The sequence below is a fragment of the Neomonachus schauinslandi genome, chromosome X (assembly GCF_002201575.2).
Source record: "Neomonachus schauinslandi chromosome X, ASM220157v2, whole genome shotgun sequence".
Classification (NCBI taxonomy): Eukaryota; Metazoa; Chordata; class Mammalia; order Carnivora; family Phocidae; genus Neomonachus; species Neomonachus schauinslandi.
The window spans coordinates 114,811,550-114,826,147 of NC_058419.1; the positions used below are offsets into that span (position 1 = coordinate 114,811,550).

Consider the following 14,598-nt stretch of genomic DNA (forward strand, 5'->3'; position numbering starts at 1 on the left):
AAGTAGAAAGGCCAGAGATTTAATCAATACAGATAAAAGTAAGATTTCTGAACGTGAATTTACAGCAATGATTATAAGGGTACTGGCTGGGCCTGAAAAAACCATAGAAGGCACTAGAGAATCTTTTACTGCAGAGGTAAAAGAACTAAAATCTAGTCAGGCCAAAATTAAATTAAAAATGCTGTAACTGAGATGCAATCCCAAATGGAGACCATACAAATGAGGATGGACAAAGCAGAGGAGCGAATCAGTCAGTGATAATAGAAGATAAAATTGTGGAAAATAATGAAGCTGAAAAGAAGAGGGAATGAAGGGGTAACGGACCATGAAGGTAGATTTAGGGAACTCAGCAACTTATTAAAATGTAATAAAATTCGTATCATAGGAGTCCCAGAAGATGAAGAGAGAGAAAAAGGGCCAGAAGGTTTATTTGAACAAATTATACCTGAAAACGTCTCTAATCTGGGGAAGGACACAGACATCAAAATTCAATAAGCACAGAGAATTCCCATTAAATTCTACAAAAGCCGACCATTGCCAAGGCATATCATAGTCAAATTCACAAAATACACAGGCAAGGAAAGAATCCTAATTCACAAAATACACAGACAAGGAAAGAATCTTGAAAGCAGCAAGGGAAAAAAAGTTAACCTACTTTTCCCTTAACTTATGAGGGAAGTCAGATCAGGTTAGGAGCAGATCTGTTGACAGAAATGTGGCAGGCCAGAAGAGAGTGGCATGAAATACTCAAATGTGCTGAATGGGAAAAATAGGCAGCCAAGAATTCTTTATCCAGCAAGGCTGTCATTCAAAATAGAAAAAGAAATCATTTCCCAGACAAACAAAAACTAAAGGAGTTTGTGACCAGCCCTGCAAGAGATTTTTAAGGGGTCTCTTTGAGTGGAGAAAAAAAGACCAAAAGCAACAAAGACTAGAAAGGAGCAGAGAACATCACCAGAAACACCACCTCCATGGTAACATGATGGCACTAAATTCATATCTTTCAGTAATCACTCTGAATGTAAATGCTCCAGTCAAAAGACATAGGGTATCAAAATGGACGAAAAAACAAGATCCATCTATTTGCTGCCCACAAGAGACTCATTTTAGACTTTATTAAAGATACCCACGGATTGAAAGTGAGGGGGTGGAGAACGATCTACCATGCTAATGGACATCAGAAGAAAGCCGGAGTAGCCATACTTATATCAGACAAACTAGATTTTATTTTTGTTTAATTTTTAAAAAGATTTTTATTATTTTTTTAGAGCAGGGGGAAGGGCAGAGGGAGAGGGAGGGAATCTCAAACAGATTCCCCACTGAGCACAGAGCCTGATGCAGGGCTTGATTTCACCACCCTGAGATCATGACCTGAGCTGAAATCAAGAGTTGGACACAACTGACTAAGTTACCCAGGTGCCCCTGGACAAACTAGATTTTAAAACAAAGACTGTAACAAAAGATGAAGAAGGGCATTGTATCATAATTAAAGGGTCTATCCATCAAGAAGATCTAACAATTGTAAATATTTATATCTCAACCCCAAATATATAAATTGATTACTAATAACCATAAAGAAACTCATTGGTAATAATACAATAATAGTAGGGGACTTTAACACTGAACTCACAGCAGAAAATCTAAGCAGAAAATCAATAAGGAAACAATGGCTTTGAATGATACACTGGACCAGATGGACTTAACAGATATATTCAGAACATTTCATCCTAAAGCAGCAGTATACACATTCTTTTCAAATGCACATGGAATGTTCTCTAGAATAGATAACGTACTGGATCACAAGTCAGCCGTCAACAAGTACAAAAAGATCGAGATCATACCATGCCTATTTTCAGACCACAACACTATGAAACTTGAAGTCAACCACAACAAAAAATTTGGAAAGACCTCAAATACATGGAATTAGAGAATATCCTACTAAAGAATATCCTACAACCCCTAATGAATGGGTTAACCAGGAAATTAAAGAAGAACTAAAGAAATACATGAAAGCAGATGAAAATGAAAACACAACAGTCCAAAACCTTTGGAATGCTGCAAAGGCAGTCCTAAGAGGGAAGTATATTGCGATACAGGCCTACCTCAAGAAGCAGGAAAAGTTTCAAAGACACAACCTAACCTTATGCCTAGGGAGCTAGAAAAGGAACAGAAAATAAAGCCAAGAGCCAGGAGAAGAGGGGGAAATAAAGATTAGAACAGAAATGAACAATATAGAATCAAAAACACCAGAATTGATTAACAAAACTAAGAGCTAGTTCTTTGAAAGAATTAATAAAAGTGATAAAGCCCAAGCCAGCCTTATCAAAAAGAAAAGAGAAAGGACCCAAATAAATCACGAATGAGAGAGTTCACAACCAACACCACAGAAATACAAAGAATTGTAAGAGAATACTATGAGAAATTATATGCCAGCAAACTGGGCAACCTGGAAGAAATAGGCAAATTCCTAGAAACCTATGAACTACCAAAACTGAAACAGGAAGAGATAGAAAATTTGAACAGACCTATAATCAGCAAAGAAATGGAATCAGTAATCAAAAATCTCCCAATAAACAAAAGTCCTGGGCCCGATGTCTTCCCAGGGGAATTCTACCAGACATTTAAAGAAGCGTTAATACCTATTCTTCTCGAACTGTTCCAAAAAATAGAAATGGAAAACTTCCAAACTCATTTTATGAAGCCAGCATTACCTTGACTCCAAAACCAGACAAAGACCCCACTTAAAAGGAGAATTACAGACCAATATCCCTGATGAACATGGATGCAGAAATTCTCAATAAAATCTTGCAAATCGAATTCAACAGTACATTAAAAGAAGTATTCACCATGATCAAGTGGGCTTTATTCCTGGCCTGCAGGGGTGGTTCAATATTCACAAATCAATCAACGTGATACACCACATTAACAAAAGAAAGGATAAGGACAATATGATCCGGTCAATAGATGCAGAAAAAATATTTGACAAAATACAGCATCCTTTCTTGATAAAAACCCTCAACAAAGTAGGGATAGAGGGAACTGACCTCAACATCATAAAGGTCATATATGGAGGACTCACAACTAATATCATCCTCACTGGGGAAAAACTAAGAGCCTTTCCCCTATGGTCAGAAAGAAGACAACGTGTCCACTCCCACCATTACTTTTAAACATAGTACTGGAAGTCAAAGCCTCAGCAATCAGACAACAAAAAGAAATAAAAGGCATCCAAACTGGCAAGGAAGAAGTCAAACTTTAACTATTTGCAGATGACATGATACTCTGTGTAGAAAACCTGAAAGACTCCACCAAAAAATTGTTAGAACTAATACATAAATTCAGCAAAGTTGCAGGATATAAACTCAATGTGCAGAAATCTGTTGCATCATTATACACCGATAACGAAGCAGCAGGAAAAGATAGCAAGGAATCAGTCCCATTTGCAATTGCACCAAAACCAGTAAGATACCTAGGCATAAACCTAATTAATAGGTAAAAGATCTATACTCTGAAAACTATAGATCACTTATGAAAGAAATTGAAGAGGACACAAAGAAATGGAAAAGCATTCCATGCTCATGGATTGAAAGAACAAACATTGTTAAAATGTCTATAGTACCTAAAGCAATCTACACATTTCATGCAATTCCTGTCAAAATATCACCAGCATTTTTCACAGAGCTAGAACAAACAATTCTAGAATTGGTATGGTTCCACAAAAGACCCCAAATAGCCAAAACAGTTATGAAAAAGAAAAAACTGGAGGCATCACGATTCTGGATTTCAAGCTCTATTACAAAGCTGTAGTCATCAAGACAGTATGGTACTGGCACAAAAACAGACACATAGATCAATGGGACAGAATAGAGAACCCAGAAATGAACCCACAACTCTGTGGTCAACTAATCTTCGACAAAGCAGGAAAGAATATCCAATGGAAGAAGGACAGTCTCTTCAACAAATAGTGTTGGGAAAACCGGACAGACACATGCAGAAGAATGAAACTTGACCACTTTCTTATACCATACACAAAAATAGATTAAAAATGAATGAAAGACCTAAATGTGAGACAGGAAACCATCAAAATCCTAAAGGAGAACACAGGCAGCAACCTCATTGACCTCAGCCGTAACAACTTTTTACTAGACCCGTCGAACTGTTGGGACTTCATCAAGGTAAAAAGCTTCTGTACAGCAATGGAAACAATAAGCTAAAAGGCAGCCTACGGAATAGAAGATATTTGGAAACATATCTGATAAATGGTTAGTATCCAAAATCTACAAAGAACTTCTCAAACTCAACACCCAATAAACAATCCAGTTAAGAAATGGGCACAAGACATGAATAGACAGTTTTCCAAAGAAGACATCCACTTGGCTAACAGACACATAAAAAGATGCTCAACATCACTCATCATCAGGGAAATACAAATCAAAACCACAATGAAATACCACCTCACACCAGTCAGAATGGCTAAATTTAACAACACAAGAAACAACAGGTGTTGGCAAGGATGTGGAGAAAGGAGAACTGTCTTGCACTGTTGATGGGAATGCAAACTGGTGCAGCTACGCTGGAGAACAATATGGAGGTTCCTCAAAAAGTTAAAAATAGAACTACTCTATGATCTAGCAATTGCACTACTAGGTATTTACCCAAAAGATATAAAAATATAGATTCGAAGGGGGAACATGCACCCCATTGTTTGCAGCAACATTATCAACAATAGCCAAACTATGGAGAAAGCCCATTGTTCATCGACTGTTGAATGGATAGGAAAGGGGTGTGTGTGTGTGTGTGTGTGTGTGTGTGTGTGTGTGTGTGTGTTTGTACGCTGGAATATTACTCAGCCATCAAAAAGAATGAAATCTTGCCGTTTGCAACAACGTGGATGGAGCTAGAGTGTATTATGCTAAGCGAAATAAATCAGTCAGAGAAAGACAAATACCATATGATCTCACCCATATGTGGAATTTACGAAAGAAAACATGAACATATGGGAAGGGGGAAAAGAAAAAAAGAGAGGGATACAAACCATAAGAGATAATTAACAATGGAGAACAAACTGAGGGTGATGGATGGAGGTGTGTGGGTGATGGGTATTAAGGAGGGCACTTGTGATGAGCACTGGGTGTTGTATGTAAATGATGAATCACTGAATTCTACTCCAGAAACCAATATTGCACTGTATGTTCAATAACTAAAATTTAAATTTAAAAAAGATTTATGTGCAAAGATGTTTATCAGAAGTTAGCAATGATGCCAAAAAAAGACCCAAACATACCATAAAACATAATATCCAGCAGTAGGGCGATGATCCAACATGAGGGCTAGGGTCCCAGAATAGGTGGATATTCTGTTTCTTTCTCTTCTAGGGTTTTGAGGGTTTGCACTTGTTTGTACAATTACTTAGAGGAATTTGCTTAAGCAACATATAGTAAGATTGAGCATTTGAGTGCATTTTCTGAAAAATAACTAAATCATAAAAGGGTTTTGAAATCCTTCCCACAAAGAAATGGGAATGCTTTTATTACAGCTCTGACATGTGACAAATTGCGGCCACTTGCTTTTAGGGAAAGCCAGCATGGTGGCGAAATCAGCAGCATTCAGCAATCAGTGGATGGCAGTTACGTGTGAAAGGAGCAGAGACGAAATGAAAGAGACCTCCTGCACCATGCTCACACACAGCAACCAGTGTGTGCGCGCTCTCCTTTCTCGTGGGAAGACGTTTTAAGCCACATGGCTTCCATGTGGAAGTGATTTCATCTCCTTAATTAAGATCACATTTACGAATAAAAGCAGAGTCAGGAAGCCAGCTTGACAAGGGTATCCTACCAAAAGCCAGGGTAAGCAGGAAGTCTTTGAAGGATCTGAGATGAAGGTAGCTGGGGTTCGGAAGGAAGTGGTTTTGTAGACCTTGTTTGGTCTTGCTTGCACTGCGGTCATTATTGGAGTGGTGTGTTAGGTTCTATAAAGGTTTAATCCTGACATTTATGGAGAAAGAGAGACAAGGCTTATCTGGATTTGGTAACACCCCTGTTGTTGTAGGTTAGCCAGAATTTACCCTTAACCTCTTCTGAAGAGTTTTACGTTACCCACTGGAAGCTTTGCCTACATATTTGAATTCTAAGATTTTAAGCGATTAGATTTTTCAAACACAGACTAAAACCTTTAAAGATAAGTTTCCTAAATATTTTTAACAGAAATGTGAATGGGAAGAAAGACAAAAGAGGAATAGCCTTGGATTTTAGTAGCTGTTCAGGCAAGTATTGATCAGGACAAAAACAGGGAAAAGGAAAAAGAAAACAATTTCACTGATGCACTTTAAGTACGTTATTTCTGTTGATGCTGAAATGGATTCGTAGAATAATATTTTATTTTAGGTTGTCATGGACTAATTTGTTTTAATTCTGTGGAACTAGGTATACATTGATAGCTAAGTTTTAACCAAGAAAGAATAATTTGTTTCATTAAATTCTCAATCTGTTTCGAGGACCATATTAATAGTTTAGTACTACACACAAAAATAAAACAGAACACAGGAAAGAATGTTCTAATGGTGATCTTTCTTTATGGTTGCAAATCAACAGTGTGTGTAATAGAAAAATTAAATCTAAGTTTGCTCAAAGTGCATTCAAGGCTGGCATTATCTTTCAGTTAAATGAACATAATTTACATTTGCTATTTCAACGGAGTTACCATGGAAGATCCAATTATAAAAAAAGCTATCTGCTTTTCAAAAACTATGTGTAGGGGCACCTGGGTGGGTCAGTCGTTAAGCGTCTGCCTTCAGCTCAGGTCATGATCCCAGCGTCCTGGGATCGAGCCCCGCATCAGGCTCCCTGCTCGGCAGAAGCCTGCTTCTCCCTCTCCCACTCCCCCTGCTTGTGTTCCCTCTCTCGCTCTGTCTCTCTCTGTCAAATAAATAAATAAAATCTTTAAAAAAAAACTATGTGTATATAACATGTATATATATACACCTACACATACTCATGGGAACAGCTTCCAAATTGATTTTATCTCATTATGGATTAATTGAAACAGAATAATATACATGTAGGTTTGGGGTAGTTGATTATTCAAGACGTGAGTTATATTAAAACTTTCAATGCCCCCATTTTCAGTAAAAAAAAAAGGGTATTAGAATTGGGATTCTCTTTTAGGCTATAGATGTAAAAAACACTTCCAGAATGAGTTAAAAATTTCCCTTTAGCCCTTTTCACACTGCAAGTTGATGGGATATATTTGTGGCTTTATAATGTATCTCATTGGTTTCTGTTTAGATTTTTGTAAATGAGTACAGAAATACAGAATTCTGTGTGTGTTTATGTGTGCACATGTGGGTCTGTGTAGTGGCAGTCTTAGTGAGATAGGCTACTCTTTTATGGACAGTATGGATGAGGTTGAGAAGCTTGAGGCAGGAAGAAAAGAAAAAGAGCTAGCCGGCAGGGCAAGACTGATTGATGACTACGGTGGAGGGCAAGGTTAGAGCAAGTTAACCAGTGGCTCCCCACTTACTCCCTCCTCACTCCCTCCTGTTCCAGTTGCCCTCCCTTGCCCCAGACACATTCTCCCTTCTCGACAGCTCTAGTCTCAGAAATCAGAAGGGAACTTTCAAAATTAGAACTTGGAGGTAAACGTTAATTTTCTGACTCAGAATTTTAGAACCGTACATGGGTTTGAACATCAGTGAGTCCTATCATGAGATTTTCAGAATAGTGAACTAAGCCCAGTAGAAGATTCGTGCTTTGTTAGTCAGCGGGAAAAGCTTTTCAAGCCTCCAGGTTTCTAGCTCAAGAGTATTTTTATGCTACATTCTGGGAGAATTCGAGTAAAAATTAAACCAAGGGCCTCTTTGTGATGAATCCCTTCGCTGTAGGCAGAGATACTGCATCTGCTACTGAGGCAGAAGTTAGGAAAGACAGTTAAATGAAATGGATTCTTTTTGTGAAGGAGAACCAAATATTGCCCAGGCAGAGGAATCAATGATATTACGTGAAGCTGACCCTGGATCTTTTTATTTTATTTATTTTTAAAGTAATCTTTACCGTCAACATGGGGCTCGAACTCACGACCCCGAGATCAAGAGTCGCATGCTCCACTGACTGAGGCAGCCAGGCGCCTCTACCCTTGATCTTTTTAGAAGTAATTTTAGAAGACTTCTTCAGAAAAAAACAGATCCTTTCCAGATGGTGCCATACACACCTAAGGATCGTAGAGAATTAGATCCTGTGTCCCATGGGTGCTGCCCTGGCTTTATGTAGGTTTCAACATCTTCAGATTAATTGTGAATGTTTGGCCTCAGGTTGCACTCAATGCCATAAGTGTTTCTGGTTTCACTTATGCATGCATAGGGGAATTTTCTTTTGCAATCTTTGAAGCTGTATTGATGCAGCTTGGCCTTCTAAGCCACATAAAACCACCTACCAGACCTTTTAAAACCCAAAGCTTCACAAATGAGATATTCACAGGAAAGGGAACAATCTTCTGATAACATTATTTACAATTCTCTATTCCAAAATTTAATGTACAGACATACACTTTGACCATATCAAATCACCTGTCCTGACGAGAGCCCTTTTGCTGCATGTAGGTAAAGATACTGATGAGTAATGCCCTATGTATACTGTAAATAAATGTATTACTATGCATGGGATTTTTCCATTATGAAAATCATTCAGTTGATAAATATTTATTGAATACCTACCACGTGACAGGCACTGTGGGTTGGCCCTGGGTGAAAAGGCAGCAATGTTCATGTCCTCATAGTGTTTATAGAAGTACTCTCTGCAAAATGATGCCTTTGTCAAGGATAGTAAATAATTCTAGGCTCTGGATTCTCTTTTGGTCTATTTACACGTGCATGTTTTTAATGAATGTAAGCTTTTTATTCAAATAGAATATAGACACAGAAAAGCCCATAAATCAAGTATATATGCTCAGAAGAATTTTCACCCAGTGAACACACCTATGAAACCAAAGCCAGGTCAAGAGACAGATACTGTTTGGCCTCAGACATCTCCTTTTTAACCCCTTTCAGCTACTGAGCTTCCCAGGGTAACCACTTTTCTGACTTCTGACATCATAGGTTAGTTTTGCCTTATTTTGAACTTCATAGAAATGGAATCATACGGTATGTGGTCTTCTGTGCCTGCCTTCATTTGCTCAGTATTATGATTGTGAGATTCATCTGAGTTGTTGTATATAGTTGGGTTCATCCATTCTTCTTGCTGTATAGTAGATTTCGTTGAGTAAGTAAATTACAACTCACTTATCCCTTCTGTGGTTAAAGATAGCTGCCATAGTTCCGGTTTTTGGCTGTTACTGATAGTATCACTATCAAGATTCACGTACTTAACTTTAGGTGAACATTTCTGTTGGGGATCCACCTATGTATGGAATGCTGGGTCATAGGTTATGCATCTATTCATCTCTACTGCATACTGCCAAGCAGTTTTTTGCAGTGTTTATACCAAGTTCTAGTCCCACCAGCAGTGTATGAAAGTTCCAGTTACTCTACATCCTTGCCAAATTTGATGTTGTGTGCTTTTTCATTTTTGTGTGTATTTTCAGTTTTTAAAAAGTCAAACAGAACCACTGGGGCTTTGTGATAAACAATGAGACATCATATAAATCATAGCAACAGTGATAATCCCTTGGATTTTGGTCTGTGCCAATGATTCAAAATGGTGTCATAGTGGATTACAAACTCTGCTTAACCGTTGATGGAATCAAAGCCACTGTTTACAGTGGAAAATCCTGTAGAAGTTTGCCTTTCTCACATCTGGAATTGTGGCTTTTTCAAGCCAGTGGTGGTGAACGACCTTTTTTTTGCAAAAGGGTCAAGTTAGAACAAATAAAAATATTTACTGGCCACTTTAAAATTTTTTTTAAATGGACATGGCTTTATTGAGACCTGGGGAAGAAGCATGCATTTTGGGCATGAGATAACCTACTATATCAAGTACAAGATTGGAAATGAGAAAGCTGGAGCAACTCTAGGCCAATAAACTATTAACCTCAGACCGTATTTGAGAAATGATTCTAGGGAGAGAGCTGTCATCCTGAAAGTCTGTCAACCATATTGGAAAGCTAGGAGGACTAACTTTTAGACCAAGATCCTTAAGAGGAGGCTGTATGGTAGCCCATCCCCTTGCTTTAACAGCACTTGCCAAGGAGAAATTGTTAACATAATCATCAGGGCCCCAGGCCCATCAGAGAAGGGCACAGCTGAAGTGAGGAAGAACTTTATTTTTGGAAAGATGCTGATGGTTTCCTTTTCCTTTTCAGTCTAAGATTTATACTCGCACACCAACCTTATATTTGGACTTCAAATTGGACCATGGAGCAAAGCATTGCCAGCCTATTCCTAAAGGTATGATGGCTTCTGGGGTTTCGTCATCAGAAAAAAAAACAAGGGACCGCTTTCCCTGAAATGTGTTCATTTCTGAACCTCAGCACAAGATTCTGTGAACTTTGTTTATGTGTAATTACATTTAACAAATATTGCTGGGGCTTTTTGAGCAAAGAAGATCAGGTAGAATTCATAGAACGTTAGGGCCAGACTGTCTGCCCCCCCCCCCCCCCCATTTTACAGGTGTAAACACTAAGACCCAACAGATTCGTTACTTGTTCAAGTCCTCATAAGGACTTTCTGGACAAGGCAGAACTTTTCCCCATGTGTCCCGATTTCCTAGCCACCGGTGACTGTAAGTGTTCCTGGAGGCAAATTCCAACTTTGTCACTTATGAACAGGTGCACCTCTGATTGAGATATAGGTATCTCTTGATAAACGTATTGTTAGGGATGACTTACCCTAAAGTTGACTTTTTAAATTCAAAGACTAATTAGAAAACTCCCAAGTGTTTAAGGCCGATTTTATTTATTTATTTATTTATTTATTTATTTAAAGATTTTATTTAGAGAGAGAGCACAAGTAGGGGTAGGGCAAGAGGGAGAGAGAAAATCCCAAGCAGACTCCCCACCAAGTGTGGAGCCCTACATGGGGCTTGATCTCACAACCCTGAGACCATGACCCCAGTTGAAACCAAGAGTTGGATGCTCAACTGACTGAGCCACCCAGGCGCCCTGAGGCCAATTTTATTTTTAAAAGTGTTTGCACCTGAGGTCATTAGGCATTCACCTTGGATCCATTATTTTCTTCTTTGGTTTTGTGGTTCTGGCTATTTTTAGGTACAGAAAAGCTTTTTAATTAGTTCACTTAGACATATTACTCTACCCTTAAACGCCATTTTTTATAACAATAAGTATGAAAGCACATATGCTTTCTTCTAATAGATTTTATTTTTATTTTTTTAGATTTTATTTATTTATTTGACAGAGAGAGAGATAGCAAGAGCAGGAACACAAGCAGGGCAGTGGGAGAGGGAGAAGCAGGCTTCCCGCCGAGCAGAGAGCCCGACGCGGGGCTCGATCCCAGGACCCTGGGATCACGACCTGAGCCGAAGGCAGATGCCCAACAACTGAGCCACCCAGGTGCCCCAATAGATTTTCTTTTTTTAAAAAATTTTTAAATTTTATTATGTTATGTTAATCCCCATACATTACATCATTAGTTTTTGATGTAGTGTTCCATGATTCATTGTTTGCGTGTAACACCCAGTGCTCCATTCAGTACGTGCCCTCTTTAATACCCATCACCAGGCTAACCCATCCCTCCATCCCCCTCCCCTCTAGAGCCCTCAGTTTGTTTCTCAAGAGTCCATAGTCCCTCATGGTTCATCTTCCCCTCCGATATCCAGCCCCCTTCATTTTTCCCTTCCTACTATCTTCTTTTTTTTAACATATAATGTATTATTTGTTTCAGAGGTACAGGTCTGTGACTCAACAGTCTTAAACAATTCACAGCGCTCACCATAGCACATACCCTGCCCAATGTCTATCACCCAGCCACCCCATCCCTCCCACCCCCCAGCACTCCAGCTACCAATAGATTTTATTTTTAAGTAACCTCTACACCCAACATGGGGCTCGAACTCACAACCCCGAGGTCAAGAGTTGCACGTTCTTCTGACTGAGCCAGCCAGCCGCCTGAAAGCACATAGGCTTTAACCTTTAGTGCAGTGCTTTTTCCTTTTACTTTCGAGTTTGCTTCCCTCCAGTTCCTTCCAGTACCTTCCCTATATATCCCAGCTCTAGGATATATCGTAGATATATACTCAAATTAGATCTTGCTGTGTAATGGTGGTATACTGTGCTATGGGTTGAGTGTGATGCATTTAGCTCTTGCCTCTCTGCAGGCACTCCTTTCGTACCTAGTGCTTGGCCACTGCACACTGGTCTGCGATAAACATCCTTATACACGTGTCCTTCTGTACAGACACTTATTCTGATGCAGTGGGTTTCCAGGGATGGTCACAAGGTAGATGCATGTTTAATTTTAAAACATATTGTCAGACTGCAATTCACAAACACAATCACACTTTCCATCGGGAGTATCTGAGAGTACCACTTGCTCAGTGACCCCATTGACGCTAAGTGGATGGTTCATGTTGAGTTTTGTTCTACCCTTAGTCACTACTCTGTATGGTCTCATGAGAGAATGTGTGTATGTCCCTTGAAAAGGCTAGACTTCGGTTTTATTTTGTCCTTAAAAATTCTAAACCTGAGATTTGTTTTCAAAAACATTTTTGGAGGGATGCAAAAGCCAGTAGCTTAGAAATGCACGTTTATCACTGAGTCAGTATAAACCCACTTGGAACAAGTCTGTTATAAACCCAGCTATAAAGCCAAAGAACCTATCTTTTCCAAGACATCACTCCAGGTATAGCGTGTCCTCTCTTTTTCTCAGTGTCTCTGTCTCTGTGTGTCTGTCTCTCTCTCCTTCTCTCTGTCTCTCTGTCTCTCTCTCTCTGTCTCTCTCTCTCACACACACACACACACACACACACACACACACACACACTCATCCATGTTTGCATTACATTCAGTGACAAATCCAAAGTTTGAGGCATCTCTGTCCGGTACCAGACAAACAATTTAATTCAGGTATTATAAAGCACTTATTATTTACAGACTTGATAGTTCTGGGTGCCTATAATCAGCCATATTGGCTGGTGAAATTATGCTGCATAAATTTTATTATCAAGTCATTCAAGTCAAGATCACCCTTTGTCCTTTTTTTTTTTTTTTTAAACCACCTTTCCGGGCCAAATTCCATTATAAAACCCAAGGACTGTTTAAATTCATTTTATTTGGGTGCTTTGCTGTATCCAATATTTCTTAAAATGTGTTTGTCATTGGCTGGGTTCTGGACATGTTTTGTTTATAATATTTTGATTGTTTTGTTACTCATGGTAAGGGGATTTGACATGGATGTCTGGGTTATGTTTGGCTTTTGGCATAAGCTTTGCGATCTCACTGATCTAAGGTTGACATCACTGTATCATTACCAGAGCAGTGGGATAGAACTAGAGGCATGCAGTCCTACCATCGCATCCCCGATACCAGGGAAATACAGATTTCCCAAGGGACATCCAGTTAAGGGTGATTGGAAACATTTCTTGTGAATCAGACTAGGTTTTATCTGAATTCTTTCCTGTAAATAGTATGAGAATTGGTTTTTTTATCATCTCTCTCTTGCCTTTGGTTATGGCGTATTTCTGTGGAATTGGGCTAATCCTGCAGAAAACATGTTTCATGCAGTGATGATTTGGAAGGGAGCTGATAGCAGGAACGGAGCCTGGACAGTGCATCACTTACAAAGAATCCAATTTGTCAAGTCTCTGACAGTACCAGATTCCTTCAGCATTGGCCACACGTTTTTCATGTTAGTTTCTGGCTAGAATAAGTGGTTGTTTTTGTTTTGGGGTTTTTTGTTTGTTTGTTCGTTTTGCCGTGACTTTTACCATCTTCTTACAAAGCAGTCTGATTTTTCTTCCTGCAAACTGACTGACAGATAACGCTGTTATCATTTACTGAGAAGGACCTGAATCTGTATTTCTAGGAATATATCAGTTTTTCCCAAGAGACTTGGCCCTTTTGGTCCTCATGTCCCCTTTGTCTTCTGATGGCATCGAAGTTTGGCTCTGAACAGCATCTCTGTTGCTCCCCATCTTCCTGCACAGTGATTCTGCCACTAAGTATTTATTTATTTTTATTTTTAAAAGATTTTATTTACTTATTTGACAGAGAGAGCACAGGTAGGCAGAGAGGCAGGCAGAGGGAGAGGGAGAAGCAGGCTTCCCGCTGTGCAGGGAGCCTGATGTGGGACCCAATCCCAGGACCCTGGGATCATGACCTGAGCCGAAGGCAGACGCTTAACGACTGAGCCACCCAGGCGCCGCACTGCCACTAGGTATTTAAAGGCGTGATCTGCAATGTTAAAAATGGACGATGGTTATGGTATGGAAAAAACTTCATCTTGTAAGGATTTTTTGCTTCCCCCAACCTTTTAGTTTTCTTTACAGTATGTATACATCAATCCCCCAAATTTCTACTATCCAAGGAGAATAGCCTGGATAGTCCAGGTGGCCCCAGTATAATCAAAGGGTCTGTGTTAATGAAGGAGGGGGCGAGAGTCAGAGGGAAAGATGTGATGGTAGAAGCATCAGTCTAGGTGATGCCGTTGCTGCGTTT

At 39.3% G+C, this 14,598-nt stretch overlaps 1 protein-coding gene across 4 annotated transcripts in view; it reads left to right on the plus strand.

Annotated features, from left to right (window-relative positions):
* The window catches only part of PIR (pirin), a 99,662-nt gene that overhangs the window by 54,380 nt on the left and 30,684 nt on the right, over positions 1-14,598 (plus strand). For all 4 annotated transcript variants that reach the window (XM_021681096.2, XM_021681088.2, XM_021681105.1 and 1 more), the window contains one exon: positions 10,291-10,375. In XM_021681096.2, coding sequence (XP_021536771.1) covers positions 10,291-10,375 — 85 coding nt within the window. The remainder of the gene's footprint in view (positions 1-10,290; positions 10,376-14,598) is intronic.